We start from the raw sequence: 17006 nt of genomic DNA, 5'->3' as shown, positions 1-17006 counted from the left end.
TCCTGTGGTTTTGAGTCCAGCAGGTCTCTCTAGAAAGAGTCAAGCAATAGTTGCCACATTCACGCACTCACTGAGGAAAAGGAGTTGGATCAGCTGGATAGGAGAAGGAAAACAGGCTGTCAGGAAGAGGGCAATGAACGCAGAGCTGCTGCAAGTGAACTTGCAGCGATGCTGGTAAAAACTAAACCCCTCTGCTGCAAGAGCAATTAGAGTTTGCAGAGCCTCCATCCATGGATGTTGTCAAAACTCCATTGGAAGAAGGCAAATACATTTAGCATGGCAGCACATCTTGCAAGCATGGCACAAGCGAAGCAGATTTTGCCTGGCAGCCGAGGAGCAGGTTAAGTGGTCCCTCTGGCCCTACCTTTTATAATTAAGCATCTAGGCCGGATAATGAACATTGTGCTGTTCTTTTCAACTGAGTGATCCAACTCAGTATCTAGATAGGGCAGCGTACGTGGTACATTTCTGTTTTATTGTTGTTTATTTCTAGCTAGTCAAGTCGCTGCTTGTAATGCTTGGCTTCAGGCTCGTGGGTTGTAATGATGGGGCAGGTGAATGGAAATCTTCTAGGATCCTAAAAAACAAAGGGAAAACAGGAAAAAAGGATGAATCGTGGTCACTGTGTTGCTTATTCAGGTCTTGCTGGGTGGTGGGGGGAGAAATGCACAGTGGGAAAATTGGGGAGGAACAGTCATAAAAATGCCCTTTGGTGAACAATCATAGGACCTTCCTTGCTGCACAGTGAGTAGTGAATCTTCGTAAAGTACAACAAAACAGGCTTCAGCCTGTTGCAGAACAGGCTGCAATCACCTCGCCCTCTACAGGGGCGAGATGCTTATATATAAGCAACTTATTGCCAGCATAGACAACAGCCCCTCCCTGACTTCTCAAGAGGGATACTCTGAGGGATGTTCAGCCCCCTGATATTTTGCTATGCTCCAAGGACAAAACAGTTTTAAAATTGGTGGGGAAAAAAAACAATACTTTCTCTCTCTCCCATTTTCTCCTTAAGCAATAGAAATTCCTTTGGGAGCATTTCATGAGAAAGCCTGAAATGAGGTTATGAAAATGTCACGCTAAGCGCTACGCAGCAGTGTTTTATCTTGGGTGGGGATAAACTACCCAGCCCACCAACATCCCATTCAAAGGGCATTTACCACGAGCACCAAGCTGCCTTCAAACTATTTCACCTTGGGAGGAAGCCATGCGATCCTGCTTGGCAGTAGCTGCCAAAAGACATTACCAGCGTAGAGTAATACACTGCTGAAAAAGCCCAAGTAGTCTGTATTACACAAGATACCCATTTACCTGTGAATTTCAGTTTATGATCCCTGAATGAGGTTTTGCAGTTACCACAGTACAGCCACAACAAACATTTATTCTAAAGTAAATAAGTACAATTTTAAGTGGAGTTTACTTAAGGAAACTAATGGCAATAGAGAAAGAGAAAACAGAACTACATTGAGAGATAGGAATCAAATCCTTTCGCCTGATGATTTCAATCACCAAGGATAAAAATCAGCCCAGCTTACAGCACCCTATAAAAGTGCCGTATCTTTTTTTGTCTCCCTCTCCTTTAAGATGGTCTTCCCCCCCTAAAGCTATTCTAAATCACTCTACAGCTCTGATTACAGTGCCTTGAGACATGGCTAAAAAAGGACTGCTAGCCTTTGCCCCTGGGCTTGCAGTGTCAAGGCTTCAGCCAGCTCACTGGTTATGCTGCCCTTTGCTTTCCTGCCACTTGGAAACAGCAGCCAGCCCTCTTCAGAAACCTGGAGGAGATCACGTATCAGGATGGAGACTGCACGTTCCACCATAACAGTTATGGTGGAAGTTTGGAAAGAACAGCTTAAAAGCTGTTTCTGCCTTCAGGTAAGCACTGGAGCAGCATGCAAGTGGTGGCACTGCTTGTGTTGCACAGCACCATCAGCCAGTCCTTAAGCTGACTGCAGCCATCTGAACTACTGCTATGCCCCATAACCCTTCCCTCCACCTCAACGTAAGCATGGCTTAGATTCACTTGCTTTCACCTCCTGGAAACCCGATAGGGTACCTTGGAAGCAAGTGGACGATCGCAACACTGAAATGTAGAGGTTGGCAGCTGAGTGCAAAGCCTTACTGCATATTTGCACGGTAGAACACAAATAAAGATGTTTCCAAACAAGAGACAAGCAACATGGCATGACACATTTTCAGAATTAATATTAATCTCAATATGTATAATAATAATAAGGAGGAAGTTCTTTACTATAAGGGTGGTGAGGCACTGGAATGGGTTGCTCAGGGAAGTTGTGAATGCTCCATCCCTGGCAGTGCTCAAGGCCAGGTTGGACAGAGCTTTAGGCAACATGGTTTAGTGTGAGGTGTCCCTGCCCATGGCAGGGGGGTTGGAACTGGATATCTTAAGGTCCTTTCCAACCCTAACTATTCTATGCTTCTATGATCATGGCATGGTTCGGGTTGGAAAGGACCTTAGGATCATCTGGTTCCAACCTAGAATCATCTACTGGAGAAAGAAAAGAAATAGATAAAAGCAAAAGAAAGAAAGCATTCTCCATTTCCTACTGATACAACACCAAGTGAAGCAGTGAAGTTATTACTGTTCTTTGTCGTCATTAAACTAAGACCACCAACACCTGTTCAAACAATATTTCAGATTTACAAAAAAAGAAGAAAATTTGTGGGTTTTTGGGGGGGTTTCTTTTTAAAAAAACCCAAACCTGCTACTAAACCAACCAACTTGTAAAAATTCTGGAGATCACTCCCACTGCAGCATTCAGACCATGACAGTAAGGTAAGGAACATACAAAACCCTAAAGGGATTTATCAAGTGTGAAAAGCAAATCAATGCTCCTGGCTGGTAACATACTCTACTACTGAACGTGTGTGTGCATATATATATATAGCTATCTATGTTCAATATATATATATACACACACACAAGATATATATAAGAGATACATAACTATTGAATATATAATATATAATATAGATATCTATATCTATAGTCAATACATATATATCTATTGAATATATAGTCTGATATTTCAGAATATCACTCTGATGTTTGAGACCCAATTTACAACATATATATTTACAATATATATACATATTTACAACATATATCTTGTATGTCTATATTGAATACAGATATATCTTTTTATATTATATATTATATATTCAATAGTTATGTATATCTTATATATATCTGTATATACAGCTATTGAATATATAGTCTGATATTTCAGAATATCGCTCTGATGTTTGAGACCCAATTTCCAACACTACCTTTATGTGGCCTTGAAAAAATACCCACCCCAAAACTATGTGACATCCTTACTTCCCATGTAATAGAGTAAGAAAAAAGTTTCCACCTCCTTATCTAATAACCCTACGTAGAGCAAAATACACTTTGTAGAGGAAAAACATTTCAGAACTGAGCATGCAAACAATTCTTACTAAGGATTTAAATGAGAAACTGGAACAGCAAGGCAACTATACAAATATGCTATTCTTCTCTTCCTCTCAGCTGCCAGCCATTTTATTTCGATACAACAAAGTTCTACTGTTGGAATGAAAAGGAGAATGAAGGCCTGGAAAATTATTTCATAATGAAACACAAGCACAAATATGATGCACAGAGTAGAAATAGTGTTAATCACACATAGTAAAGGCCTCCCTGTTTGCAATGAAATAGCTTCATTATTAGTAGCCTATTCTTCGACACCTCTGCTTTTTGATGGGCAGGACACGCTCTGACATGTTTCCCACACCACTGCCTTCATCCTGTTGGTGGCACACAGGATTTATTTCATCCTTCCAGACAGAAAGCTCAGCCAAGCCCCAGGCGTCCTGAACTCAGCTATGTGCCTCCCACTCCTTCCTCTGTCACTCCTTCACCCGGCTCTGCTCCCAGATGGGAAGCTGGATTGAGAAGCATGCAAAGCGCCATCTGCCCCTATCCTTCACCATGAAAACCAGTAGCACTGAACTGTGGAAAGCATGTAATCATAGAATCGTTAGGGTTGGAAAGGACCTTAAGATCATCGAGTTCCAACCTGGTCACACTATTTCTCGCTAGGTTGTAGACTCTGGGGTATTACCAAGCACATTTCTGTGAGCAGAAAATGAAGTGACTCCATAGGGAACAGAAATAGCCTGGAAAGAGCATGTGGCAAACTGCCTGCAGGAAGCCTGATGGGCAAAGTCACCCCTCCAATGATGTTTTAGTATGAGGTTGGGTTTTCTGTTTGGTTGGTGTTTAATTTCTCCCCTCATGAGCTCTGTTTGCCTGCAGAGCGTTTACGGTGCGGGTTTCTTGTTTGGTTGGGGTTTTGGGTGTAGCGTTAAGAAGGGCAAAGAAATGAAGGTGCTGTAAGCAAAACAACTATCACTTATACCACTGCATTTTTTGCCTATTTTTGGGAATTCAAAATAGGACAAATATAATCTACGCACAAAAAAAAGCCACGCTTGAGAGGAAACCAAGGCTCTCCTAAAATGAACCTTCCCAGCTGGGAAACAGCGGCCAGAGACCCATTCCTCTGTGAGCAGGGTGTCTTATATCCATCTGCTTCATGAAAGAGGGAGTTATGTACTGCATTTATCATCTGAAAGGCTGGTATTCAGCTGCTACTTCAGGACAAAGTACCCTGAAAAGTCTCCCAAAACTGAGCTTCTATGTTGTTCTCGACTCCCTTGTCTCTCACTGTTAAGAAAACCAGCTGTATGTCAAAGCAATCCACTGTACTAAGCAAAGCCAGACAGATAAAGTAAGAGCTGTCTTAACTTTTAAGCCAAATCCTAGATACAGTGTTCCCCAAATTGAATAAACACTAGAGGACACTGCTATAATGGCTCTTCCAGAAATAGTTCCCATCTTTCCTATAAACAAAGCAATGGAAGGTGTGTGCAAGTACTTGTTGTTGCAAAGTTTCCCAAATGACCGCAATCTCCTGCATGAGACTTCCATATTTACCAACCTTTCAGGAGACTTTTGGCCACCAAAACTTAGGTTTCTGATGCTTAGACTTCGTAGCTCATCAGTCGAGTTGCTATTTGCAGCTTAAGAGACTCACAATACAGACTCTGCATTATTGGTAGCAACTTCCAAACTTCAAAAACTAACAATCAGGGCATCTTCAATTCCCAATCAGGGTATTAAGTGACCTGTAGCTGGGATCTATGAGGTATTTTGAATCTGTTTTATAGCACTTGCGTAACATTCAAGGTACACTGAAGTTCAGCATCTCTTTGAATTACAGTTAGTTGGCCGTATTTAGACACAAACATCTTGAAACAAAGACTTTTAGCGCTCTTTAAGTTCCATAAAATTCCTGCTTGAAAGAAAACCTGAATGTTTCAATTGCCAACCAGGAAAACCCCACTGCTCTGCTGGTGCTTTCTGCAGAATGGATTCTTTTTTCATTGGCTCTAGTATCTTTTTAGGTGTCTCTTCAAATTGACTTGGTCCAGGTTCATTTAATCCGCTCAGCGTTTCTTAGGTCACAGCATGTATCCAGTGACAAGCTTAAAGAATATTCTGTCCTGTTGTTATAGCTTTTTAAACACAAGTATACTATTTGACCATTTAGAAAGCTTTCTGCATGGCAAAACATGGGAAAGATATTCCAAGAGAGAGCAATAAATCAACGCTTAAAGAAACCCAACCAAACAAAAAGATCATGATGGCCTTTATATCCCTTTGTGAAATAGCCTCACAGACCGCCACAAGCCTCCCTAAAACTGTTTACATGGAATTTTATCCCCGCTGCAGACTGCTAGATCATGAGAACTGACTATAGATCTTCTTAACTGGCCAGGCTGAAATGCAAGTACCTTGCAAACCTTGGAATACACCAGTGATGCTGTGGAGAGCATTCAGGTTGAGACATCTATGCGATAGGTAAATCAAAGGAATTCGTTCAGAATAACAGCCTTGATTTTGCTTCAAGCCAGGCATTCAGCCTGTTAAACACTGCTTTACATTGGTGTAGTCTACAGTAAAGCTCTGTTAGTTGAGCCAGGTAGGAAATGGTGTAACTGTACCAGAAGGGCAGCACGGAGAAATGGTTGAAGGCTGCTCATAGCATGCCTATCACTGGGTTGAAGTGCAAAGTTCACCTCTCTGCTTGGCAGAGGATGAAGATGGGAGTTTTACAAAGCTTGTGCACCAGCTCTTGACAAAAAGGCTGCTCAGTTTATCTCCAAAGTGACTTTTTCCCAAATCTTGTAAGACACTTGGAATGTTTTCAGGGAGAATCGAGATGGATGCATGCTCTGCAACTGGTATGCAAGGCAAATGACTGAGGGATGGGACATCAACAGAGCCCCAGCTCTTCATCTGATTGTCGAGCATCTATCATGGACAGGAGGAAACAACAGAAATAGAAGCTAAGCAAAACCCAACCGTCCTTTCAACAGCAGAAGCAGAAGAGAAGAAACTTGGACAGAGAAGGGTCCCCAAGCCACCCAGACAAAAAAAAGCTGTTGTTTTCCTTTAAAAACCAGGCATCTTGACAAGTCTGGAAAAGCTCTGCTTGTTTTCTAGCGCAGAATGAAAAGAAGTATTGAAGCCCCAGATAATGGCCTCAGATACACAGTGGTATCTTCCGGCCAGCATCATTAGCTCTCTATCATGCTGTCACAAAATGCATGCCGAGAAATATGTACTTAAGCATTGCTCCTTGTTCCAACACAAATAGGAGGATAATAGAGGATAAAAACAGAAAAAAGGCTTTCTCCAAGGTATTATTCTCTGTTGGGTGAAGCAACTGCAACCAACGCTTTAAAGATTATAACCAGATTTCACAGGTCACAAGTCACCACAAAAAGCAGACTGAGGCCCGTAGCGAGCTGCTCAGATGGGAGCTAACAAGTTGGAGGTGATTTCCCATTACAATGTGGTATTTGTGGAGGGGTAATACACCCTACATATAGTGTTCAAAACGACTGTAGCTCCACAGGTATTGTTGGCATTCTAAGGATTCGGCCAGGAACGTGACAGTGGAATTATATACAAAATAAATAGCAAGTAACTTTTAGCAGCAGGCAGAAAAGAGCATCTAGAAACTAATAAAATCAGATGACGAAAGAGTGATCAAGCAACACCAGTACTGAAGTTTTACAGCAACCTAATTAATGAGGCCTTCAGGGAAACAGATGTGCATTAGGAAGATAGACTACGCATTTCCCTAAGCTGGTCACTGTATAAAGGAATGGCATCAGCTGGTCACTATTACTCTGGATAAAGTAATGTTCCTTCATGCAAAAAGGATCCAGGTCAGCACATCACATTTTCACAACTCAAGACTGGAATAATCTGAAAAGATACAGACTAAGGCTGATAGAAACTAGGCCATATTAAACGAACAGAAACTGAATAACTCAAAAGCCCACTGCACAAGTCACATCCTGGTATCACAGCTTATCAAATCCCATGATAAATGGGAAGGAACACAAGCAATTGAAGTCCCTCAAATCCTGTTTCTATTGGATAAACTCTAACACAACAAACTTACCCACTGCTAAACACTGCTCATCTAATTTACCCCCTCTGCCACACTGAACAGGTATTTACATGAAGTCCTGACCCTGTAATACACTGGCACACATGTGGGGCCAGGAACCCAGATGTCTTCTCAGGCAGCAGGGTGTGAGACCCCATTTCTCTTGCTGACAGAGAAGGGCTTCAAGCTCTGAGACATGGGCTGAGGAAGAAGGGGCACAGTGCTTTCAGTTTAAACATAGAATCATCGAATAGCGTTGGAAAGGACCTTAAGATCATCCAGTTCCAACCCCCCCTGCCATGGGCAGGGAAACCTCACAGTAAACCATGTCACCCAAGGCTCTGCCCAACCTGGACTTGAACACTGCCATGGATGGAGCATTCACAGCTTCCTTGGGCAACCCATTCCAGTGCCTCACCACCCTCATAGTAAAGAATTTCATCCTTATATCCAATCAAAACTTCCCCTGTTTCAGTTTTAACCCATTACCCCTTGTCCTGTCACTACAGTCCCTAATGAACAGCTTTTCTGCATTTTAGGCAGCTTTGCTCAGTTTCCAAACTAAAGTGTAGGTTCTGTAGGCACACATAGTTAATCCATGATCAGGTCATCACATGGACAAGGACATTACAGTGATCCCAATTTCTCCTTAGGTCATCAACAGGAAGCAGACTTGTTTGAGTGCAGCTCTCCATCACATTACGCTGTTTGTCTTAAAAACACAAAGAGGGTGCTGTGAGCAGAAGAAAGCCTTTCCCTTAAGGGCACATCATTCCGTATAAGCGGGTTTCTCTCCAATATACCTCTTCTGCCATTCCCTGACCATGCTTACACTGGACACCTTAGTGGCCCTCCATGAAAGATGAGTGAATCACTTCTGCTAAGACTCCTGCCTGAAAGCAAACCACAAGCCGCATGTCCTGCTCTGCTTAGACCTTCCCCTCATCATTGGTGGTCCTGTACTGGTCCTCAGCAGTAGCAGTGAAAAACAGCTTGTAAAATTGCATGCAACTGAAGCAACCTCTAATAACTGCAAATATATTATTATAAAGTTTACTTGTCTGGTATCAATCACAGTCTCAACAAAGTCTCATTCTTCTCTGCAGATGACATTATAAGCTTTATGCATTAGTGACTCACCACTTCAACCCCTCCTGCATATCCTCCTCCTCCAACAGAGCGTGATCAGAATCAGAACTATGAAGACAATTAAAATCCCCCCCGTAATTGGCAGCCAAAGCCACGAGGAACCTGCCTCTGAAAGAAAAATAACACACAAAAACCCCAAACCAAACTAAGCTATTTTATATAGGAAAAAGAACAAAAAAAGAGGCAAAACACACAAAAAAAACCAACCCAAAACCAAACTAAGCTATTTCATATAGGAAAAAAGAACAAAAAAGAGGCAAAACACACATAAAAAAAAAACAAAACCAAACTAAGCTATTTTATATAGGAAAAAGAACAAAAAAGAGGCAAAACACACACACAAAAAAAAACCAAAACCAAACTAAGCTATTTTATATAGGAAAAAGAACAAAAAAGAGGCAAAACACACACACAAAAAAAAAACCAAAACCAAACTAAGCTATTTTATATAGGAAAAAGAACAAAAAAAGAGGCAAAACACATAAAAAAACCTCAAAACCAAACTAAGCTATTTTATATAGGAAAAAGAACAAAAAAGAGGCAAAACACACACACAAAAAAAAACCCAAAACCAAACTAAGCTATTTTATATAGGAAAAAGAACAAAAAAAGAGGCAAGAGGATGTTTGATTAATGACAACTGTTCCGCACTGATACTGTGAAAGCTGATTTTTCATTCTCCTAGCAAGGAACAACAGTCTTGGTTTCCTGCTTTCTGAGATACACATTTCCTTTTTAAAAGGCCACACCAAAAAAATATTGCACTGGAGACAGGACAACACTAGTATGCTTTTTCAATTACTGTCACTCAGAATGAAGACCAAATTTGCTTTTGAACTCTTAGGAAGAATACATTAAAAGTCAGGTTTTACTCCGTACTACTATACCTATAACAATCCCTTCCTGAGCACATAATTTGGGAGTTAATCCCAAGCTGCTTTTCCTGTCTTAATTTCCAAGTGGACTTCCTCTCAAGTCTCTGGATTTGGAAACACACGAATTCTAAATCAGCTAAATCAATGTTCTTGTGTGAACCAAGAATGGTTCTTCAGCTTTTAAGGTTTCCATTTCTCATCTATAGAACTGGCACGAAAGTCTTTCCAGCAGAACAGAACATAGGAAGAACGCAGTATTCAGGCATTATGTTGATGTATTTAAGATGTCCCCATTTATTTTTGGGCTGCCAATGAAAACATGTAGTCTTAAGTGAAAATTGAAGTCTGACTTGCTGCAAAAAATCATGGCACCTCTGAAACCCATAGCCCTCGAGGTGACTAGTTTGGCTTTATTGCCTCTTGGAGGGGACCCCAGCATGTTATTATCTCAAAGATGACAATGAACGCAAAGCAGGATTTCCTTTCCTCTTCCTTGGCATATAAATATCTCACTCCCCCCTCTTCCCATCAGATTCCTATCTAAACATGCTATTGCAAGACACAGAAGCCAAGAGAACTCTACCAAGCAGCTTGCATTGCTCACCTACCTTCTTTCATTTTCACATGCAATTCCCTCTTTTCATTCATGTTGCTTACTCTGCAGGTCAAGTCCTCCTCTCCAATGCTCTTAATGTTGTAGATCTCCAGTTTACTGCTGACAGACACCATCCCATTGGGGTGGCTGACCTTCTCCTGGGTAGGAGTAGAATTGAACAACTTGTTCCAGGTGATGGTGGGCTCTGGGAAGCCAACAGCATGACAGACGGCTATCAAGTGACCTTCAGTAATGTTGTAATGGACAGATGCGTCGAGACCTTCCAACACACAAAATGAGACAATCCATCACCACAACGAGCACCTAGCCATAAGCAGAGCCAATCTTACTGGATTCACACTGAGCCCAATGCTACAGGAATGCAAAAAGAGTTCACTGGGCCAGGCTCCCCCCATTATTCCATACCCCTTCCCTTATACTGAAGTTATATAGCCCCAAGTGTCACTCAACCAAAAATGCCAGGTTTTAAAAATAATCTAAGTAAAACCATTTCTTGGTCCATGCTGTTGTCCTATCTGCTAATTCCCTATCAGTGGTAGAGTTTGGCACAGCAGCTCACAGCACCAGGCCTGTACCTGGTACCAAGAATAAACTGCAACAGGCAATATTGGTTTGCCCAAGCTCCAGCTGGGACTACTCGGGGGCTGATAAACAAAGATCCCCCTCCTTGCTTTTTAACTGTTACTCAAACAAGGACAGCCCAGAGCCAAACCCACCACAATAGGCTGGAATATGACCCCACAGAATCTTGCTCACAGCACTAATGCTCTGTGTCCATACCATGTTCCACCAAGGGATGCTCCTACCGCTGTGGTTCCTGAATCTGCTCAAGGAAATGCTGTGGGTGAGAAAACACCCCTTTTCCTACTACAGACATATCCTTGCAGAGAGCCTTACCAAAGACACTCAGGCAGGTCCGTCCTGAGAGGGAGCCGTAAGGGAAAGTATTGAAGAGACATGTGTAACACCCCGAATCGTTCATTCTAGTGTCCCAAAAAGTGATGCTTGTCTCATTGAGTACCAGACTGGTGAAATTCAGTCGGTCTTGATAGGGCCCATGAATCTTCAATCCTTTTACTGTACTGTATGTAGCTACATTATTGTGTGATTTGTCAGAGTCCTTTTGCCACGTCACTTGCAGAACATCCTTGGGTTCGGTCAGGGTACAGCGGAGAGTCACGCTGTCGCCCACCTTCACGTTTCTGTGCTCAGCCTCTGGAACCACTGCGATGATATGAAATGGTGAAACAGGCAGATATCACACATATTAAGAAGCCTAATTCTGATTCTAAGAACTACCTGGATTACCCAGAAGATGCAACAATTCCAACAATTACACATTTGCTTCCGCAGTTTTCCCCCCACCAGAAAGCCCTTCCCCTGCAGCCTCCTAGAAATCAATGAAGTTACGTTGATTTACATCAACATAATGATTAGAAGAAAAGGCTCTGCCTTTCTTCTAAACTGTTTAAAAGAAAAAGACATATTTGTTTCTGAGGGGAGGATCTGCTATGCGAAAAGCAGTGTCCAATGTCATTGTAGATATGGGATGCTGCTCCAGGAGGTCTTGTCTCACATCCGCCACCTCCGTATCGATGCCTCAGCCATCTAATGTACGTCAAATGGCACCACCAATCTGCATTTCACCTATTTTTGCCTCTGAGTGTTGAAGCCTCAGGACCCAGCTCCCCAGCCATTTTTCAGGCAGATTTCATAAAACGGCTTGGATTGGAAAGGACCTTAAAATCATCTAGTTCCAACCCCCCCACCTCCCATCCACAGGCAGGGACACCTCACATGCCCAAGGCTCTGTCCAACCTGGTCTTGAACACTGCCAGGGATGAAGCATTCACAACCTCCCTGGGCAACCCGTTTCAGTGCCCCAACACCCTCACAGGAAAGAACTTCTTCCTTATACCCAATCTAAACTTCCCCTGTTTAAGTTTGAACCCGTTACCCCTTGTCCTGTCACTACAGTCCCTAACGAAGAGTCCCTCCCCAGCATCCCTGTAGGCCCCTTTCAGATACTGGAAGGCTGCTATGAGGTCTCCACGCAGCCTTCTCTTCTCCAGGCTGAACAGCCTCAACTTTCTCAGCCTGTCTTCGTGCAGCAGGTGTTTCAGCACCCTTATCTTCCTCACGGCCCTCATCTGGACTTGCTCCATGGATGGATAAGGAAATGCTAAGAAAACTTAGAAGGAAAAAGGAGAATATAGAAGGTGGAAGCAAGGACAGGTGGCCTGGGAAGAATACAGGGGCATTGTCTGGGTAGCTAGGGATCAGGTCAGGAAATCTAAAGCCTAGTTAGAATTGTGTCTGGCCGGGCATGTCAAGGATTAACAGGAAAGGCTTCTATAGGTACGTTTCTAACAAAAGACAGACTAGGGATAACGTGGGCCCTCTCTGGAAGCTAATGGGAGAACTGGCTACCCCAGATCTGTAGAAGGCTGAGGTTCTCAATGACTTCTTTGCCTATAATACTCCATGCCAACACTTCAGTCACAGGAGCCATCCCACCACGTTTCTGTGACTCCAGTGATACCATATCCCCATAGACATGTACACATCTCTAATTCCTCTTGTTTATTCCCCACATCTTGTTTGTTTTGGGGCATCTGGGCCGAGCTCCAAATAAAGCCATCGCATTGGCTGGAGTGGCTCTGCATCGCTCTGAGCATTCATTACAGGTGCTGGTATCCACTGGCAGTGTTGGGATGGATCAGTGCCCCTCTCCCCCAGCAAATACAATTCAAAGCTGCCTTGTCCAGCCTGGCAAATCTCCTACCAAAGCAGCTCTTCCCTTTGTCAGCCACCAGTAGACCTGGCCACCCAAATCTAGTCCAATGTTCCAAATAACCAAAGCCCTGACTATGGCACTACTGTACTAACCATTTATTAACCTGCCAGATCCACATGGCCTTTTCAAGCTCCTCCCCTTTGACCTTGAGGATCAATCTAAAAACTCTCTGAGCTCCAGAGCCCCTAACCACCTCTCCCAGGGCTCTGTAGTCCTTAATGTTTTCCAGGCTACTGCTGTCCACATCACTAACACCAGCATGGACACTAGAATGAGGTCATATGAGTCAATATGACTCACTAGACAGGCAGCCTGTAATAACACCCCTGAGCCAAGCCCCCAGTAGGCAACACACCTCTGTCCAGACTGGGTCAGGCTGACAGATGGGTGCCTCTGTGCCTTTCAAAGTAGAGTCACCTACTACTATGACCCACTCCTTTTTCCTAGAGGCAACAGTAGTGATTCTCTTTATTGGTGTCAGCTTGTTGGTCATTTGGTGTGGTGGGTGTTGCCCGTTAGCTCCCTGCAGAGCTGTGAAGCAGTTCTGGGTGGGGATGTTGGGTTTTGGAGGAAGCCCCTTGCTTTTAATTGTCCTCTTCCTCCTTTCATTGTTGGATTTCTCTTATTTGTTACAAATTCCCTGCCTCCTGGAGCAATGAATGCCCTCCTTTCTGTCTGTACAAGAGTGGAGGCCTGTGGCCTCAGCACATTTTGGGCTTGGAACCAGCAGTCCAGCTCCCTCTCAGCTTCCCAGACATCTCTTAGTCTATTGACAGGCTCCCGCAGCTCAGCCCCCCTGCTGCAGGAGGTGGGAGCTACTCACCTCAACAGCATGACTTCAGGAAACGCAACTTACCATTTGCCTTCCCAAGCCCAGCACAAGCCAGACACAAAATCAGAGCTTGGAAAATCATTCTGGAAGGTAAAATCTGCTTCACCTGAAATAAAACAAGGAGAGATGGTTGACTCAATGACAAATCATCTTCTGGGGATACCATGTCTCTGGAGTACACACATTCACAATAGCTTTGCTGTATAAGAACAACAGTTCTGGGGGCAGACAGTGAATTATAGCAGCTCTTAATACACAAAACAGAAAGTGCTCTGGTCAAGGTGGGGAAAAAACTGCATGTAACTTAGAAGGGCATTAAACCATCAAAGCATGAGATATTGGTTGTCCAGCACTAGCTATGGCACTGGGAGAGGTAGTGTGAGCTTGTGAGATCAAGGGGTAAACTGAAAGCAACTTCTCTGAGGACTTCAGGACTCCCCATCTGTCCAAAATTACATGAATTGGGGAAGTTTGGGGCCATAGTGCACCTGCTACACACAAATAGATTTCCAAAGTGGGAAATAGGCAAAAAATCAGGTTATGTTGCTGCTTTCCCTAGTGAACAGCTTTTGACCTGCTTCCCATTCCCTCAATCAGTTAATACTGCCACAATTCCCCTGAATTGTGGAATTGGGAGCTGGTGTCATATTTAAGTGGTATTGTGGTATAAACCCAGCTGGCAACTGAGTACCATGCAGCCCCGCAGTTATCCCTCTTCCCACCCTTCCCAGGTGGGATAGAGAAGAGAATCAAAAGAATGTAAAACATATGGGTTGAGATAAGAACATTTTAATAACTAAAGTAAAATACACTACTACTACTAATAATAATGGAAATAATGAGAGAGAGGAAAAGAGAGAAAGCAAAAATAAACCAGTAGGCGGTGATGCACAGTACAATTCCTCACTGCCCATGGACCACTACCCAGCCCATGCAGTGATCAGTCCCTCCCAGCTAACTCCCCCCAGTTTCTATACTGGGCATGATGTGCTGTGGTATGGAATACCCCTTTGGCTAGTTTGGGTCAAGCGTCCTGTGTCTCTGCTCTGCTTGGCTTCTCAGCCCCCCCAGCACTGGCAGAGCATGAGAGATTGAAAAGTCTTTGACTGGGATAAGCGCTACAAGTAACAACTACACCAGTGTATCAGCATTGTTCCCAGACTGAACCCAAAGCACAGCGCTGCATCAGCTACTAGAAAGAAAATTAACTCTATCCCAGCCCAAACCAGGACAAGTGGAAACATGATTTTGCATTAAATACCTCTGTAACACGAGTGAACTGTAAAGCATTTTCGGTTATCACACAGCTTAAAAAAGGAAGGTGGATGAAAAAAACAGATGAGTTAGGGAAAAAATAAACTGTTTAAGAAAGAAATTCCCAGCAAACTTGTGCACACCCTAACCAGCAGCCTGCCTTTATATTTTAAGCTCACTGTACTAAAGCAGCTCCTGATACAACGCCACAGTTGCCAAGGATGCAAAGACCAAGCCCAAGTATGTAAAAACATAGATACGTAAAATCGGGAAGCAAAAATCCATCAGCAACAAGCCCAATAAATAACGTATCCACTAGATAACACAGTGTAGCGAGATACATAAGCCCAGGTCTAATAAATGCATATATTCCAAAAACCATGCAGAAATCGAGGGCCAGCATAGCAACTGAGAGAGGCATTTCCAGTTACAGAAGTGCTTATAAATCAGTAAAGGTTTATAAAGAAGTAATAGAAGTTTACAAACCAGTAAAGCAGTTATCAGTAACAGCCCCCCTATCTCGCTGCTTTAAGACCCGCTAAAGCTTTTAACACGCCGTTGCTCGCAGCCTCTGTGGCTACAAGATTTCACGTAAAGAACCAGATTATGCAGCTAAACCGTTCGCAGAACCAAGTCTCAGGCAGCAAACCGTGTAAGGCGAGGGCAAGTAACGAGCAATTCATGCTTCGCCAAGCCACGCAGCTCACAGGTCGCCTGGATCACGGGCTGCATCCCTCTGCTGGATCCTCCGCTCCTTCGCGACTTGGCCGGGAAAACTCTTCCATGCCGCTCGCTCCAGCGGGGAACTGCTGCGTGCGTCCCGGCTCAATGACCCTGTTCTGGGCTCAGCTCTAACACACAGTTACCGTCTGGGCTAAAATCACGACACAATCACTGCACCGATTGCTGCCGCTGCGTCTGCGCACCTGCCTCCCAGTTCATCCTTGCTGGCGGCGGACAGAACTCCCCGGGGCAATGCATCGTGAGCGGATAAGGGCCGCAGGGCACACGCCTCTCCCCCGAGCCTCGCCGTGGGGTTTCGGCAGCTTCCCCTCCCTCACTCCCCACGACCACCCGCGGCTTACACCCCCGCCTCTCCTCTCCCTAAAACCCACCTCAAACCATGGAAATGCTTCCGGAAAACCGGGAAACCCGACCTTCCATTCATTCCTATGGGAAAGGGAGTGGGGCGGGCCCGCTCCGCCCTGGGGGAGTGGAAAAAAACGGGAGGGGGAAGACGCTATCTCGGGTAGATGGGAACTTGCGGTAACGCCGTAGGCGCCTGTAACGAACTAATGCAATAGACATCACCCCAACCCTCCGTTGCCCCTGGACCTGGCTGCAAAGGGGTTCCCCGCCCCGTTTTCTTTTTCCCTCCGAGGTTCTTGATAGCGAGCAAATTAGCAAACTGACCTTGAAAGAACAAAAAACAGCCTGAAAAATCGTGTTCTGACTTCAAACCTGAAGCGCGGCGAGGTTTCAGCAGTGCGGGGCTGACAGCACGGAGTTACTTCCAGCAGCTCTCCAGGATGGATTATCGCGCTGCTTTTGAGCAGCAGCTGCAAAAACCTGAGCATCCTTCTGAGAAACGTCGGGTTGCATTCTAGCGTGCAGCAGAATAAGTTGCTTTTATGTTCAAAGCACGTCCTTCCCTAGTTTAAGTCCAAGGGTAGCGACAGTCACACCAACTCCTATCATCGAGCACTAAATTGAGAATCCAACAGCAAGAACGTAACATAATAATAATGATCATTATAAATAGCAATACTAATAATAGCAATGGCAAAGAGCTGTGGCATTCACCATCCGGATACTGGACTGCAAATACTGAGTGTTCCAGAAAGTATCTGTAGGTTTCTTGAACTTATATGTTGTGAGGCTTCACTGGAAGTTGCACAACAAAAGCACTGAGGTCTTGGTAAACCTGGGATTGTATTCTTCTTAATTACCACAAACTGTCATGATGAGCTGC

General features: G+C 44.0%; 1 protein-coding gene across 2 annotated transcripts; it reads right to left on the bottom strand.

Moving 5' to 3' along the window:
* Positions 1–214: 214 nt before the first annotated feature.
* LOC134166375 (OX-2 membrane glycoprotein-like) lies at positions 215–16184 on the bottom strand. 2 transcript variants are annotated; one of them, XM_062623977.1, is made up of 6 exons: positions 16150–16184; positions 13805–13886; positions 11049–11375; positions 10144–10410; positions 8652–8768; positions 215–577 (listed from the first exon to the last, which is right to left on the bottom strand). In XM_062623977.1, the coding sequence occupies exons 2-5, from the start codon at positions 13860–13862 to the stop codon at positions 8656–8658; spliced, it is 765 nt and encodes a 254-aa protein (XP_062479961.1). In that variant the 5' UTR covers positions 13863–13886; positions 16150–16184; the 3' UTR covers positions 215–577; positions 8652–8655. The 2 variants fall into 2 exon arrangements, with proteins under 2 accessions (XP_062479961.1, XP_062479962.1); XM_062623978.1 differs by lacking the exon at positions 8652–8768.
* Between the last annotated feature and the right edge of the window lie 822 nt (positions 16185–17006).

This window comes from Pezoporus occidentalis, unplaced genomic scaffold, assembly GCF_034315485.1.
Source record: "Pezoporus occidentalis ecotype Australia unplaced genomic scaffold, CSIRO_AGI_Poc_V1 ctg26, whole genome shotgun sequence".
Classification (NCBI taxonomy): Eukaryota; Metazoa; Chordata; class Aves; order Psittaciformes; family Psittacidae; genus Pezoporus; species Pezoporus occidentalis.
Note: the sequence above shows the minus strand (reverse complement) of the source record. Positions and strands in the feature narration are given on the sequence as shown.